The sequence below is a fragment of the Bombina bombina genome, chromosome 6 (assembly GCF_027579735.1).
Source record: "Bombina bombina isolate aBomBom1 chromosome 6, aBomBom1.pri, whole genome shotgun sequence".
Lineage (NCBI taxonomy): Eukaryota > Metazoa > Chordata > Amphibia > Anura > Bombinatoridae > Bombina > Bombina bombina.
In genome coordinates, this window is record NC_069504.1 from 860654122 (window position 1) to 860672230 (window position 18109).

The 18109-nt window shown below is 39.2% G+C and overlaps 1 protein-coding gene across 5 annotated transcripts in view; it reads right to left on the reverse strand.

Moving 5' to 3' along the window:
* CHD3 (chromodomain helicase DNA binding protein 3) overlaps positions 1-18109 on the reverse strand; it is a 400697-nt gene that overhangs the window by 2522 nt on the left and 380066 nt on the right. For all 5 annotated transcript variants that reach the window (XM_053718298.1, XM_053718299.1, XM_053718301.1 and 2 more), the window contains exons 38-40: positions 9183-9378; positions 8286-8449; positions 109-232 (exon numbers count right to left, since the gene is read on the reverse strand). In XM_053718298.1, the coding sequence (XP_053574273.1) occupies positions 109-232; positions 8286-8449; positions 9183-9378 (484 nt within the window). The remainder of the gene's footprint in view (positions 1-108; positions 233-8285; positions 8450-9182; positions 9379-18109) is intronic.

The following is an 18109-nucleotide window of genomic DNA, read 5'->3' on the forward strand; positions in this document are numbered from 1 at the left end:
TAAAAGATATGAGGAAAATAATGCATAATAAAGGAAAATAAAAACATAGAAATAATGGAGGAAAATACAAGTGGATAAAGAAACCCCCCCCAAAGACCAAACCCTTACCTGATAAGAAGGATCCTAGTGGCATTTGGTTATAATTTGCCCCTGTAAACGTAGCTGTAGTAGGACTAGTGGTGAAAGGCCCCCCAAAGAAAGCAGGAGTAGTGTAAGGGCCAGGGGGGAACACCTGAGGGTGTGATGAAGAAGAGGTTATGTTTATAGTGAATACAAATTTCTCCCTAACATTTTATTCCTAGACTTCATTTTCTCCCTTTTACCAAACCTCTTTGTATCTTCCCTCATTCTGTTCCACATATTGTTCTTTTACTCTGCCCCTGAATCTCTCAATAGCTCTCCTGCTTCATTAAAGGGACATATAACAGGTTGAGATCTGTGCATATCCTAAAAGGGCTAATTAATTAAAAATAGTTTGCATACATTTTTTTTTAAAATTGCTGGCAAGTATTTTTAAATAATGTTCAAAAATAAGCAAAATAAATTACATATCTAAGCTGCCTGGAGCAGCCAACTCTGCCCCCCTTATCAGTGTTTAGACACAGGCATTGTATTTCAACTGTGTTCACAGCTTCTAGGCATGCTCCAGCAGATAATCCCTATGCACTTTTGCATTCTACAAAAACAACAATAGATATAGATACAGCCATAGAAGGAAATGTGTGGGGAGAGTTAGAGCTTTACAATCCAGAAACTAAAAAGAAAGGGTTAATGGTGAGGCACTGCAGTATAAATTTGCTGGCGCCATTTTGATCTGGGCCCAAAGCTTCAATACACTAGTCTTTCCCCTTAGGGATCTACTCCTGACCTTCCACATTCTGGATCTACCCGAGGTGTCTTGAAGCTACAATGAGAGCGATTAATTCCTGTAAATAAGAGCCCCAGGGTCGCAGACATTGTAGGTGCCGGCGCCATCTTGGATTGTGCCCGAAACCTCTATATGCACATCGGAGTGACACTGGCCGCATCCGCCCCTACCATCAGGGAGCTCACTACACTGCGGACCCACCCGAGTTGTATTGAAGACACAGTGAGACCGATCAGTCACAGTAGGTGAGCAATCTGGTGCCACAGGCACTGTCGACTTTCTCATACACACGCGGTCCTGGGGGACTGAGGTCAGGGAAGCCAATAGAATAAAATAGCCACAGCTGAGCATAGCAGTCACGCTCCTTTGGATGTTTTAAAAATCAATCGCTAATACAAGTATAAACACCCTACTGAGACCCCTTAACAGAAGATTGAGGTCTTGATTATCCTAAGCTGTCTACCGCCATATTTGGCATAAGTCGAGAACTACTTCTTGAACAGCAATACCGAAGGCAACAGTCTACTTAAGCTTTCTTTATTCAAATGTTGCAGTAATCCACAGCACCAAATATTATAAACAAGCCTTAGAAATTTATTCCAGTGGGTACCAACAAATGCAACGTTTCGGCAACTGTTCCCTTAATCATGATGCATGATTAAGGGAACTGTTCCCGAAACGTTGCATTTGTTTGTACCCACTGGAATAAATTTCTAAGGCTTGTTTATAATATTTGGTGCTGTGGATTATTACAACATTTGAATATTGGAGAGGAAAGCAGTCTCTTCTGTTCCACTGGCAACTAAAAATAGAAAACAAAGGAGGAAAAAAGGTGCTGTTTGTGTATTGTTTGGTGCTGTAAGCTTTCTTTATTGGCGGTAGAGGATTGAGGTCCTTCTGTATTAAGACTATTTACGGCTTGTAATAACACAGGCCAGAACTAACTATTTGTTCAGCATCTGGGGCTAAAGAGATTTCTTTACTAATTTGAGCTTTGAAACCCTGCTAAGCCCATCCTAGGACAACACCATAACAGGGAGTATTAAATATTTCTCAGGAGCAGGGTACATAATCACTGCTCTTCAAGGCCTAAGAATACATTTTTCTTTCCTTTTTTTATTCTCAGTCTGTCTGGAGGACACACTCGCCAATACTGGAATATATAGAGATGGCTTCCAAAAAAGGGGTGAAAAATGATAAACAAAACAATCCCTCTCAGACAACAACTCCTTCAGTTTCCACCTTTTTTCATTCTTCAGAAAACTCTTCACCTGAGTTGTCACAATCTCAAAAGCTGCCTATATTAGAATCACGACCTAACGATTTATTTAAGCAACATCTTTTAGCTTTACAATCACAAATAGCGGATCTCCCCTCCAAATCTGACCTAGAATTCCTAAAATCATTTATTTAAGAGGTAATGAGAGATCTGAAAAAAGATCTTAAAGACATGGGCTCAAGAATAGATTCTGGAATAAGGTCAGGATGCATTAAACAATCTGGTGAGCTCCAACACCCATCAATTGTCGATCCACGACTCCAAGATACAAACTTTGCAGGAGAAGATTGAAGATCTTGACAATCGTGGGAGAAGAAATAATCTCAGAATCAGGGGCATCCCTGAGATAGTCACGCAAAATCAACTTAAATCCTACATAAAAGATCTTTTCCACTACTTATCTCCAAGATCTCCTCCTCTACAAGGTGAAGATATGGAAAGGGTACATAGAGCTCTGCGGCCTCTTCCTAAACCACCAGCCCCCCCCCCCCCCCCAAGGGATGTCATCATAAGATTTTTAAAGTTCACTACAATAGAAGATCTTTGGCAAGATGCAAGAGCAAGACAATCTATCTCATTTAGAGATCATAACATTCAGGTTTTTCAGGACCTCAGCCCTCAAACGTTCCAGAGACGTAAAGAAGTCAGATTCATTACCAAGGCCCTACAAGACCACAACATAAGATATCGTTGGGAATTCCAATTCAGCTTGATAGTTTCCCACAATGGATCGCAAATTATTTATAAGAACTTTAATGATTTGGACAATCTAGCTAAAAAACTGAACATTCACCTTGTACCTCCCCCGGACAACGTAATGGGAATACCTTCAACGTTGCCGGACACAAAACGGGATACCCCAAGGAAAAACGCTCATAATGGATCAGAGCCCAATAAAAAAGAAGAAAGACGGGCCCATCAACTTCAGATAATGTATAATCTCAACCCCATAATTATTTTTCATTTTATTAAAAGAGCACCTTTGACAACACTTTCTCCCCCGACTATGGTGTATGTCAAGAAAAACACACTCATTGTTTATTGATGTTTATTTTTGCTTTGCACTTACCACTTGAATGTGCTTTTGACTCAACAGATTCACTAGGATTTAAAATCCTATCACATAATGTCAAGGGGTTAAATATCCCACAGAAACAGTCCATTGCTATAAGAGACTACAAATGCCACATAGTAATGCTTCAGGAGACCCATTTCAAAAGAGGTCATGAACCCCATCTATCTTTCTTTGCTTCTAATTCCACCAAACGTAATGGAGTATGCATTTTAATTAATAAGTCTCTTCCTTTCAAGGTCGATTTGGCTATTAAAGATAAAGAGGGGAGATACCTCTTTATCTTTAATAGCCTCTTTATCTTTAATATTATTTCAGGGATCTAATATAATAAACAGATAACCCTTGCTAATATTTATGCCCCGAACACTGACCCTTCTCGATTTTTCCAGCACACATGCAATAAAATATTAGAATACTTGCGTGGAAGCTTAATATTGGGAGGAGATTTCAACGTTGCCCTGGATCCACAAATTGACTGTTCATCGGGAACATCTTCAGTCTCCCTCAAATCACTGAATTCCATAAAATCTAACTTAACACATTTAACAGTACATGACGCCTGGAGACTTCATCACCCGTCCACCAAGGACTACACATTTTTCTCACACCCTCACCGAACTTACTACAGAATTGACTACCTTATGGTTGATGTTACTAGTCTAGCATATATCACTCATACAGACATTTCCCCTCGTACATGGTCAGGTCAGACCATGCTATGATTAGCTGTCTTCTTCAGTGGCCTTCAACTCAATTTCAAGAGAGAATATGGAAACTAGATGAATCACTTTTAAAAGATCCCTTGATACACATACAAATAGCTAAAACTATAGATGAATATTTTGATTTAAACAATACTCCTGATATGAGTCCTCAACATATCTGGAATGCTCATAAATGTGTTATCTGAGGGGAGTTGATATCCTTGAAGGCAGCTAAAATTAAACAACAACAAATATACTTATCATCCTTACTAGCTGATCTTAACAAGACATCCATAAATCATTCCCTAACGGCCGCTCTCTTCTTGAGAGTCTAGAACATAAAAGGTAACAATTTGATCTATACTTAGGAATAGAGGCTAAACGTAACACATTATTTCTAAGAAAAAACTATTACGAAGGGGCCAACAAACAAGAGAAAAACCCATAACCGTTATATTCTGCACATTAGAGATGAATCTGGAAATAATTGGCATTCTTCTAAGGACATCTCTGACAAATTTAGACAATACTACGAATCTCTATACAATCTTAAGCATTCCACCCCCGACCAAAATAGATTAGACATTCAAAAGTACCTATCGCAACTACATTTACCAACATTGACTGAAGACCAAAAAGCTAACCTGGATGCCCCCTTTTCTATTGAAGAACTCCAAATAGCAATCAAATCCTTAAAAACTGGAAATCCCCTGGTCCAGATGGGCTAGGAAATATTTACTACTCTTCTTTTAAAGACCTTTTAACTCCACATCTCTTAGCTTATTTTCAGAGTATTGAGGACGACAGGAAATTCGCACCATTAGTATTACAAGCCAACATAACATTAATACCTAAGCCGAACAAACCCACCACCCAGGTTACCAATTATTGCCCTATTTCGCTACTGAAGTCAGATGTCAAAATTTTTGCAAAGGTCTTGGCCAATAGATTAAACCTGCTTTTACCACATATTATCCACCAAGATCAGGTTGGCTTTGTCCCTAGCCGTGAGGCAAAGGACAACACGGTACATAATCTTACACTAATGTGGCACGCCAGAAATAAGCATATCCCCTCTCTTTGGTTGTCCACTGATGCAGAAAATGCCTTTAATCGAGTCAGATGGCTTTTTATAGAAGCAAACCTACAAACTTTGGAGTGGGCGACATTACACTGCAAAGAATTTTTGCACTGTATAATCATCCTAGTGCCAGAATCTCCCTTAATGGCACTTTATCACAACCATTTCATATAATGAATGGCACTAGATAGGGTTGTCCTCTGTCCCCATTGTTGTTCACATGCTTCATAGAAACATATATAAGATATCCCTGTTTGCGGATGATATTCTTTTTTCCCTTACTAATCCGGTTAATTCTATTCCCCCCTTACTAAAAGAACTTGACACATTTAACAAGCTCACTTATTTTGTGATTTATAACACCAAGTCAGAGATACTAGGTATTGTACTTTCTCCTCATCAGATGAGTAAAATCGCGAATATAATGAGTAAAATCGCGAATATTTGCCCATTCAAATGGTGCAAGAATTCCCTGAGCTATCTAGGCATTCAATTGACAGATAATATAGATGACTTGTTCAAAATAAACTTCTCATCGATCAAAACTGCACTTTTGAGGGATCTTTCCTCCTGGAACCGCAAAAACCTTTCTTGGCTTGGAAGGATTAATACCATTAAAATGAATACCGTCCCAAGACTCCTTTATATTTTGCAAAAGTTACCAATTCCTTTGCCCCCTAAATTCATTTCACAGATCCAACAGTTGTTTAGCTTCTTCATTTGGAATAGATGGCCTCCTAGGATTAACAAACATATCATGTCCCGTTCAACCGTTCAGGGAGGGCTTGGAGTTCCGGATCTGGAACTTTATAGATAATCCATTTTACTTCAGAGAATTTTAGATTGGAGAATACACAAAAATCACATGAGATGGATTACTCTGGAGGAAGACATAAATAACGACCTTAGCCTACCATCAATTTGTTGGCACCCAGACCCTATGCCTTTGACAGGACAGGTAGCTAACCCAATCACAAAGGAAACCTTCCAAATATGGGAATCCATAAATAGAACTAATCCTTATCTGACCTCTTGCCATGGCCCACTAACATCTATACTCCACAACAATGAATTTTCGATTTTGGAGTTAAAGGCAAACCTAAATGATGTTCAGCCTCTAAGTGACATAGCTATTCACCACTTGACACTCAATGAATCAATCTGCACACAAGAACAGTAAGTCAACAAGGGCTACTCCTGGGCTAATAGTTGGTTTTCCTACAGAAGAATACATCATTACATTACTACACATAGACACTCACGTAACCTGGTCCGTCCATTGACTAATCTTGAAAAATTATTTAACTCTTGTCTCTAACCCGCCTGTCAAATACAGCCTTTCTCAAATTTACAAGATTATAACTAACCCTCCTCCGGGTAATTTGCCACATTCTATTGAATGGGAGAGGGAACATGGAGTGATTATAACTCCTCAAATAGCAACAAATATTTTCCTTAAAGGGACACTAAACACCTGATGCAGATTCTGCAAACTAACTTCTGCTGTCAGTCCATAAATCTACTACAAATTTAATAATAAAGGATTTTTAGGCAGTCTGTGCAGCTTACCCCCATTGTATTCAAGAAAAGTGTTGTTAAACAGAATGGTGATACTGAGCTCAGTGCTGCTATGTGTGCTGCCATGTTGTAACGCACGTTGCTCACAGGCACAGTAGTCACGTGAATAACGCTGCAATTACATTTACTAGAAGATTTATGCACAATTGCAAGAAGATTTATGCACTTGTGCATAAATCTTCTAGTAAATGTAATTGCAGCGTTATTCAGCTCTCTTCTTCCCACGGAGCATGCCACTCCCCCCTCCTTCCTCCCCCCTCCGTGTATCTTCAGCTCATTCCTTTCCCCTCCGTGTAGCATCAGCTGTTGCTATTAACTAAAACAACAGTTCCTCTCAATAGTGCAGTCAGACGTATTTCTTCTAGCTTAGAAAAAGTTTTGAGTTGTTTGAAATTAATAAAATGCATGCACAACAGAATATTTATTTATATAAATAAGAGGCACATATGAAAAATGTTCATACAGCTAATTACAGCACCCACTTAGCACCACTGTGAGAGAGCATTCTGGTAATCCTTCTCTAAACTTAATAACATTATCTGACATGCACAATCACGTGACTGCTGTGCCCGTGTGGCAATATGGTGGCATACATAGCATCACCAAGCGGCAGATCAGCAGTCTAATTAAAGACACTTTTATTGAACTGTTTGGGGTAAACTGAGCGGCAAGAATAGGGATTCATGATTACTTTGTTATTATTAGTAAATATAAGTTAGTTTAAACAATTTTTAGAAGGTGTTATAGGTCCCTTTAATACCAAGTCCTCTTCTTCCTCCTCTTCTATTTTAGAAATTAATTATAACATTTTACATTGCTGGTACCTAACTCCTAGAAGACTCCATAAATTGTTTCCCAGGACCAGAAATAGATGCTGGTGATGTGTTCTCAGATAAATTCTTTCTTAAGAGATATAATTAAAGAAATTGAAGATATTTTCAAGATCATTTTCCCTTTAGATCCCTTGATTTGGCTACTTGATAAGTCCACCAAACTACCTCAAAGACATTTTCGTCCTCTGTTGAAAATAATGATAAATGGTGCAAGGCTTCTTGTGTCTCAGAACTGGAAGTCTCCCAAAGTCCCTTCTATTGAGCTTTAGCGTAGTTAAGTATCATATTTAATAGAATTAAAAGAATACAGTTCCTATAAATTCATTCTATGTATTATACTTGGTTTCTATTAAGCACATTCAATTGTATATTATGTTTACAGATTGTTCTGATGGCTTTGGAAAAGGCAACAAGACACTTATATTATTGTTATCTTTACAAAAAATTGTAAAACCATAGAATCCAAATTGTGTTTGTTTGTTTGTTTGTTAAGAACAATACATCATTTGTGATGAGCAACTTTTGCAATGTTAATACTTATGTATTTTTGTACTATTATTGGATTCTTAATAAAAAGAAATTGGAAAAAAAATTGCAGGTAAAGTAATTAAAGTACATATTATTATATTTTGTCTCTATCCCAACTTGTTTTATGTCCCTTTAACGATGTCTCCAATATATTAATCCTCTACCACCATCTAACCTCCAGCTACACTTTTAGGCTTCTTTCTTTACTCCCACATTTTTCATATGGCCTTTACCTTAGCCCTGCCTGACTCAATCCAATTCTACCACCACCATCTTCCTAGTTCACCTTCTCTATTTCCCAGTATCTAATTCTATTTTGCCTTTTCCCCTCTCTCTCACCGGAGGAGCTGTGCTTTCGCTCCCCTTGCTGGCGAGTCGGCTCAGGATACTGCGCTCTGACATCTGTAATCTGGCTGCGATGGGCGGGATGCGTGCGAGGGAAGCAGGCAGGCGTGTTACATCCGCCTTCATATCACTCAGCAATTCCTCCAGCTGGTTCAGTACTAGAGAGTGGGGAAAGCTCAGACACCACAAACAGCACCTGAAATCTCAAACTTAATGTATCCTTTTAAACAAACCCTCCCACGCTTTCACTTTTCTCTTTTTGTAATTTCATTCACTCTTCCATGTTCTGATCCCTATTCCCTAAAATCACTACTAACATCTTTCTGCCTTCCTACATTATAAATTGCTCTTAAAGGGACACTAAACCCAATTTTTTTCTGTAATGATTCAGATAGAGCATGCAATTTTAAGCAACTTTCTAATTTACTCCTATTATCAAATTTTCTTCGATCTCTTGCTATCTTTATTTAAAAAGCAGGAAGCTTAGGAGCCGACCCATTTTAGGTTTAGCACCCTGGATAGCAATTGCTTATTGGTGGCTACATTTAGCCACCAATAAGCAAGCATAACCCAGGTTCTGAACCAAAAATGGACTGGCTCCTAAGCTTTACATTCCTGCTTTTTAAATAAAGATAGCAATAGAATGAAGAAAAATAGGAGTAAATTAGAAAGTTGCTTAAAATTGCATGCTCTATCCGAATCATGAAAGAAAAAAATTGGGTTTAGTATCCCTTTAAATTGAGCTTTTTCTCATCTATTCACCCCTTTCTGATTGCAATGCTTATTCTATAATTTCTAACAGAAAGACTACATCTTACCTGTTCACTAACATAACCTAATTTTTCAATCTCTTCCCTGCATCTCTCTCTCTCTCTCTCTCTCTGTCTGTACCTTTGTGTAGCACAGCATTGGCTGGCTTATTTCCAGCCAAGGATTCCTTAGAGAGGTGCTGGTGACTCTCTGCCAGACACTCCACCTCAGAAAAGCGAGCATTGAGTGCCATAGCTGGATGAGAGGGGTCTTGGGTCATATTCAGATAGGCTGCTCGGCGCAGTTGCTCTTCTATGACCAGAGCTTGCTCCAGAAGCTAAGAGAAATAAAGGAGAAATAATGTAGGGGAATTAAGTAGTGGAAATTAAAAAGAAAACATAAATTATGCTTACCAGATAATTTAATTTCCTTTTGTACAAGGAGAGTCCACGGCATCATTCCTTACTGTTGGCAAATACTGAACCTGGACACCCCAGCCAAAGACTTAAATACCTCTCCCACTTCCCCTATCCCCCAGTTATTCTGCCGAGGGAACAAGGAACAGTAGGAGAAATATCAGGGTATAAAAGGTGCCAGAAGAAAATGATAATTTAGGAGGCCGCCCATCGGAGAATACGGGCGGGGGCCGTGGACTCTCCTTGTACAGAAGGAAAATAAATGATCTGTTAAGGATAATTTATGTTTTCCTTCTTAATACAAGGAGAGTCCACATCATTCCTTACTGTTGGGAAACTTAAACCCAAGCTCTAGAGGACACTGAATGATAACGGGAGGGACAAAATAGAGGCGGACCCTAATCTGCAAAACCTTTCTCCTGAAAGCTGCTTCAGCTGAAGCAAAAACATCAAACTTGTAAAATTTAGAAAAAGTGCGTAAGGAGGACCAGGTAGCCGCCTTACAACTCTGATCCATACAGGCCTTGTTCTTAAAGGCCCAAGAGGAAGCTACTGCTCTAGTAGAATGAGCCATAATTCTCTGAGGAGGTCTATTTTTTAATTTTTTGCTCATTTTATTTTTGCTCTATTTGCCCCAGGAGGGGTATCCTCTATGAGAGCACATCATATTTGTTTATATCCGGGTATTATCATTAGAGAATCACCTTTATATATTCTATATTTGTGACACTATTCTTTGCCATTGTATACTGTTATATGCACTTGCAGTCAGGTGTTTATTCAGTACATTTCCACTTGTATTCATTTCTTATGCACTCATGTTCTTAATTTTCTACTGATTGGTCAGCTTGATCTGCCTTTGTGTGGTCAGATCTGTTATGAATAAACTCTTTGTTTTAAATTTTTTAAATGTTTTTAACGATATTCTGATGCCATAAATTTCCAATTATTGGTTTCACCTCTTATTTCAATTCTTTATTTTAAGTCTTGATTTACCATTTTAGGCACTCCCTATACACATTTAAATTAAACCAGCATATCAGCCTTGATCAGTAACCTTTAGCCTATTGGTGCTCCTATTTTTGTTCTGTAAAGTCACTTAGTATTTGATACTTTTTGTTAGGAAGTCCCTTTATAGTGAGCTTGGTTACTATCAACCGGGGCAGTCAATTACCTTTGTCAAACTCGACATTTAGAAACTTGTTTAAGCACTTTAGGTCCAGAATTGGGCGGAAAGTTCCTTCCTTCTTTGGGACCACAAACAGGTTTGAGTAGTACCCCAAACCTCTTTCTGCGATAGGAACCGGGACAATGACCCCTAGAGATGTCAGATCCCGCACGCACCCCAGAAAGGCTTCCCCCTTTCTGGTTTTTTAAAGACAGGCTTGAGAGGAGAAATCTGCCCTTGGGAGGGTGAGATTTAAAACCTATCTTGCATCCCTGAGCTATGACCTCCAGGAATCACAGATCCTGCACATCCCTGGACCAAGCGTCTGAAAACAGCGACAATCTGCCCCCTACACGATCTAACTTTGGATCCGGGGCCGCCCCTTCATGACGACTTGTTCTCGGCGGGCTTCTTGTTCTGCTTGGATTTATTTCAGGATTGGGCCGGCCTCCAAGTGCTTTTGATTTGCTCGGGTTTAGAGAAGGACTGCTGACGTTGGGACTTCTCAGAACGAAAGGAACGAAAAACATAATTTATGTAAGAACTTACCTGATAAATTCATTTCTTTCATATTAGCAAGAGTCCATGAGCTAGTGACGTATGGGATATACATTCCTACCAGGAGGGGCAAAGTTTCCCAAACCTTAAAATGCCTATAAATACACCCCTCACCACACCCACAATTCAGTTTAACGAATAGCCAAGAAGTGGGGTGATAAGAAAAAAGTGCGAAAGCATATAAAATAAGGAATTGGAATAATTGTGCTTTATACAAAAAAATCATAACCACCACAAAAAAAGGGCGGGCCTCATGGACTCTTGCTAATATGAAAGAAATGAATTTATCAGGTAAGTTCTTACATAAATTATGTTTTCTTTCATGTAATTAGCAAGAGTCCATGAGCTAGTGACGTATGGGATAATGACTACCCAAGATGTGGATCTTTCCACACAAGAGTCACTAGAGAGGGAGGGATAAAATAAAGACAGCCAATTCCTGCTGAAAATAATCCACACCCAGAATAAAATTTTAATGAAAAAACATAAGCAGAAGATTCAAACTGAAACCACTGCCTGAAGTACGTTTCTATCAAAAACTGCTTCAGAAGAAGAAAACACATCAAAATGGTAGAATTTAGTAAAAATATGCAAAGAGGACCAAGTTGCTGTTTTGCAAATCTGATCAACCGAAGCTTCATTCTTAAACGCCCAGGAAGTAGAAACTGACCTAGTAGAATGAGCTGTAATTCTCTGAGGCGGAGTTTTACCCGACTCAACATAGGCAAAATGAATTAAAGATTTCAACCAAGATGCCAAAGAAATGGCAGAAGCTTTCTGGTCTTTTCTAGAACCGGAAAAGATAACAAATAGACTAGAAGTCTTACGAAAAGATTTCGTAGCTTCAACATAATATTTCAAAGCTCTAACAACATCCAAAGAATGCAACGATTTCTCCTTAGAATTCTTAGGATTAGGACATAATGAAGGAACCACAATTTCTCTACTAATGTTGTTGGAATTCACAACTTTAGGTAAAAATTCAAAAGAAGTTCGCAACACCGCCTTATCCTGATGCAAAATCAGAAAAGGAGACTCACAAAAAAGAGTAGATAATTCAGAGATTCTTCTGGCAGAAGAGATGGCCAAAAGAAACAAAACTTTCCAAGAATGTAATATAACGAACAAAGAATGCATGGGTTCAAAAGGAGAAGCTTGAAGAGCCCCCAGAACCAAATTCAAACTCCAAAGAGGAGAAATTGACTTAATGACAGGTTTTATACAAACCAAAGCTTGTACAAAACAATGAATATCAGGAAGATTAGCAATCCTTCTATGAAAAAGAACAGAAAGAGCAGAGATTTGTCTTTCAAGAAACTTGCGGACAAACCTTTATCTAAACCATCCTGAAGAAATATAAGTCTTCCAGACTCTATAATATATCTCTCTAGATACAGATTTACGAGCCTGTCACATAGTATCAATCACAGAGTCAGAGAAACCTCTTTGACCAAGAATCAAGCGTTCAAACTCCACACCTTAAAAATAAGGTTTTGAGATCCTGATGGAAAAAAGAACCTTGAGACAGAAAGACTGATCTTAACGGAAGAGTCCACAGCTGGCAAGAGGCCATCCGGACAAGATCCGCATACCAAAACCTGTGAGGCCATGCTGGAGCTACCAGCAGGACAAACGAGCATTCCTTTAGAATATTAAGAATACCCTTGGAAGAAGAACTAGAGGCGGAAAGATATAGGCAGGATGACACTTGTAAGGAAGAGATAATGCATCCACTGCCTCCGCCCGAGGATCCCTGGATCCGGACAGATACCAGGGAAGTTTCTTGTTTAGATGAGAAACCATCAGATCTATCTCTGAGAGTTCCCACATTTGAACAATCTGAGGAAATACCTCTGGGTGAAGACCATTCGCCCAGGTGCAACGTTTGGCGACTGAGATAATCCGCTTTCCAATTGTCCATACCTGGGATATGAACCGCAGAGATTAGACAGGAGCTGGATTCCGCCCAAACCAAAATTCGAGATACTTCTTTCATAGCCAGAGGACTGTGAGTCCCTCCTTGATGATTGATGTATGCCACAGTTGTGACATTGTCTATCTGAAAACAAATGAACAACTCTCTCTTCAGAAGAGGCCAAGACTGAAGAGCTCTGAAATTGCACGGAGTTCCAAATATTGATCGGAAATCTCACCTCCTGAGATTCCCAAACCCCTTGTGCCGTCAGATACCCCCACACAGCTCCCCAACCTGTAAGACTTGCATCTGTTGAGATTATAGTCCAGGTCGGAAGAACAAAGAAGCCCCCTGAACTAAACGATGGTGATCTGCCCACCATGTCAGAGAGTGTCGTATAATCGGTTTAAAGATATTAATTGAGATATCTTTGAGTAATCCCTGCACCATTGGTTCAGCATACAGAGCTGAAGAGGTCGCATGTGAAAACGAGCAAAGGAGATCGCATTTGATGCGGCAGTCCTAAGACCTAAAATTTCCATGCATAAGGCTACCAAAGGGAATGATTGTGACTGAAGGTTTTGACAAGCTGATATCAATGTTAAACTTCTCTTGTCTGACAAGGACAGAGTCATAGACACTGAATCTATTCTAGAAACCTAAAAAGGTTACACTTGTCTGAGGAATCAATGAACTGATTGGTAAATTGATCCTCCAACCATGAACTTGAAGAAACAACACAAGTCGATTCGTATGAGATTCTTCGAAAATGAGAAGACTGAGCAAGTACCCAGATATTGTCCAATAAGGAAATACCAAAAAACCCTGTTCTCTGATTACAGAAAGAAGGGCACCGAGAACCTTTGAAAAAAATTCTTGGAACTGAGGCTAGGCCAAACGGTAGAGCCACAAAACTGGTAATGCTTGTCTAAAAAGAGAATCTCAGACACAAAAAGTGATCTGGATGAATCGGAATATGTAGATACACATCCTGTAAATCTATTGTAGACATATAATGCCCTTGCTAAACAAAAGGCAGGACAGTCCTACAGTAACCATCTTGAATGTTGGTATCCTTACATAACGATTCAATATTGATAGATCCGAAACTGGTCTGAAGGAATTGACCTTCTTTAGTACAATGAAGAGATAAAATAAAACCCCAGCCCCTGTTCCAGAACTGGAACTGGCATAATTACTCCAGCCAACTCTAAATCTGAAACATATTTCAGAAATGCTGAGCCTTTGCTGTGTTAACTGGGACACGGGAAAGAAAAAAATCTCTTAGCAGGAGGCCTTAACTGAAGCCAATTCTGTACCTTTCTGAAACAATGTTCTGAAACCAGAAATTGAGAACGGAATTGATCAAAATTTCTTTGAAGAAAACGTAATCTGCCTCATACCAGCTGAGCTGGAATAAGGTCCGCACCTTCATGGGTACTTAGGAGCTGGCTATAGGTTTTCTAAAAGGCTTGGATATATTCCAAACTGGAAATAGTTTCCAAACTGATACCGCTCCTGAGAATGAAGGATCAGGCTTTTGTTCCTTATTGTGAGGAAAGGAACGAAATGATCATTAGACCTAAATTTACCTTAGATTTTTTATCCTTTGGTAAAAAAGTTCCCTTCCTTCCAGAAACAGTTGAAATAATAATTTATTACCCTGGAAAGAAAGGGAAAGCAAAGTTGACTTAGAAGACATATCAGTATTCCAAGTTTAATCCATAAAGCTGTTCTAGCTAAAATAGCTAGAGACATATACCTGACATCAACTCTAATGATATCAAAAGATGGTATCACCAATAAAATTATTAGCATGTTATAGAATAATAATAATGCTATAAAATTATGATCTGTTACTTGTTGCGCTAAAGCTTCTAACCAAAAAGTTGAAGCTGCAGCAACATCCGCTAAAAATATAGCAAGTCTAAGAAGATTACCTGAACATAAGTAAGCTTTTCTTAGAAAGGATTCAATTTTTCCTATCTAAAGGATCCTTAAATGAATTACTATCTGCCGTAGGAATAGTAGCACATTTAGCAGGAGTAGAGACAGCCCCATAACCTTAGGGATTTTGTCCCAAAAAAACTCTAATCTGTCAGATGGCACAGGATATAATTGCTTAAACGTTTAGAAGGAGTAAAAGAATTACCCAAATTATTCCATTCCCTGGAAATTACTTCAGAAATAGCATCAGGGAGATTAAACACTTCTGGAATAACTACAGGAGATTTAAAAACCTTATTTAAACGTTTAGATTTAGAATCAAGAGGACCATAATCCTCTATTTCTAATGCAATTAATAATTCTTTAAATAAAGAACAAATAAATTCCATCTTGAACAAATACAAAGATTTATCAGCATCAACCTCTGAGACAGAAACCTCTGAACCAGAAGAACCATTATCAGTATCAGAATGATGATGTTCATTTAAAAATTCATCTGAAAATAGAGAAGTTTTAAAAGACTTTTATGTAAACTAGAAGGAGAAATAACAGACATAGCCTTCTTAATGGATTTAAAAAATAAAATCTCTTATGTTTATCAGGAACACTCTGAAAATTAGATGTTGACGGAACAGCAACAGGTAATGTAACAGTACTAAAGGAAATTTTATCTGCATTAATAAGTTTGTCATGACATGCAATACAAACAACAGCTGGAGAAACAGATACCAAAAATTATAGCAGATACACTTAGCTTGGTAGCTCCAGCAGTAGACAGCGATTTTCCTGTAGTATCTTCTGACTCAGATGCAACATGAGACATCTTGCAATATGTAAGAGAAAAAACAACATATAAAGCAAAATTGATCAAATTCCTTAAATGACAGTTTCAGGAATGGGAAAAAATGCCAAAGAACAAGCTTCTAGCAACCAGAAGCACTGAAAAAATAAGACTTAAATAATGCGGAGACAAAAGCGACGCCCTTATTTTTTAGCGCCAAATAAGACGCCCACATTATTTGGCGCCTAAATGCTTTTGGCGCCAAAAATGACGCCACATCCGGAACGCCGACATTTTTGGCGCAAAATAACGTCAAAAAATGACGCAACTTCCGGCGACACGTATGACGCCGGAAACGGAAAAGAATTTTTGCGCCAAAAAAGTCCGCGCCAAGAATGACGCAATAAAATGAAGCATTTTCAGCCCCCGCGAGCCTAACAGCCCACAGGAAAAACAGAGTCAAATTTTTGAAGGTAAGAAAAAAATGATTAATTCAAATGCATTATCCCAAATATGAAACTGACTGTCTGAAAATAAGGAAAGTTGAACATTCTGAGCCAAGGCAAATAAATGTTTGAATACATATATTTAGAACTTTATAAACAAAGTGCCCAACCATAGCTTAGAGTGTCACAGAAAATAAGATTTACTTACCCCAGGACACTCATCTACATGTTTGTAGAAAGCCAAACCAGTACTGAAACGAGAATCAGCAGAGGTAATGGTATATATAAGAGTATATCGTCGATCTGAAAAGGGAGGTAAGAGATGAATCTCTACGACCGATAACAGAGAACCTATGAAATAGACCCCGTAGAAGGAGATCACTGCATTCAAATAGGCAATACTCTCCTCACATCCCTCTGACATTCACTGCACGCTGAGAGGAAAACCGGGCTCCAACTTGCTGTGGAGCGCATATCAACGTAGAATCTAGCACAAACTTACTTCACCACCTCCATCGGAGGCAAAGTTTGAAAAACTGAATTGTGGGTGTGGTGAGGGGTGTATTTATAGGCATTTTAAGGTTTGGGAAACTTTGCCCCTCCTGGTAGGAATGTATATCCCATACGTCACTAGCTCATGGACTCTTGCTAATTACATGAAAGAAATTAGATCCTTGTCCCTTAGACTTATTCTTTTTATCCTGCGGTAGGAAGGCACCCTTCACCCCAGTAACCGTGGAGATAATAGAGTCCAGGCCTGGACCAAATAAAATGTTTACCTTAAAGGGGATGGAAAGTAGTCTAGACTTAGAAGTCATGTCCGCAGACCAGGACTTCAGCCAGAGCGCCCGACACGTCTGTACTGAGAAACCAGTTATCTTAGCATTCAGGTGAATAATCTGCATGTTCACATCACATATAAAAGAATAAGCAATTCTCAAAGCCTTAATTATTTCCTGGATAATGTCAAGGGGACCCTCCGTCTCGATCAATTCCGCTAAGGAGTCGCACCAGTAGGCCACAGCTCCAGCAACCGAGGCAACAGCCGCTGACAGTTGAAATAAATATCCCGTATGCTGAAACATTTTACTGAGAAAAGTTTCAATTTTCTTATTCATCGGATCTCTGAAAGACGAGCTATCCCCAAAAGGGATACTAACATGGAGATAGCACCATCCACCTTAGGGATGGAACCCCACAACTCTAACTGAGAGTTCTGGACCGGGAACAATTTTTTAAAAGCAGATGAAGGAGAAAAGGAAGATCCAATCCTATCCTATTCGTTCTTAATAATATTAGCCATTTTAACAGGTACAGGAAAAGTTAGCGGTGCTACCCTATCCTCGTACACTCTGTCCAATTTAGGAATCAAAGGTTCATCAGGCAACATGGCCTCTGGAACTTCTAGAGTAAACAGAACCTCCTTTAGAAGAAAACATAAGTGTTCAACTTTAAATCTAAAGGCTGGCTCCTCCGCAGCCGGAGGCCTAGAGGTAGCAGACTCCGATACAGAAATTTCACCCTCTGAAGACTCAGAGTGTGACCCATCCTGAGATACCTGAAAAAGAGACAAATCAAACATATCACTGGATGTCCCCTGGACCGGATAGCTATGTTTAACCTTTCAATTGCGCTTAGCAAGGCGAGTTAAAGCACTAAAGGCCTCAGACACCGCTGTCTTTAACTGCGAGGTAAAGACTGATGGTAAAAGGCTCCTTCCAGACGGAGGATCAGGCGTGCTACGGGAAGCTGCATGAGATAATGGAGATGATTGATGGGGACGGACCTCGCTAGACGGCGAGTACTTAGAGGTGGACGGCTCAGTCATACTAAAGGG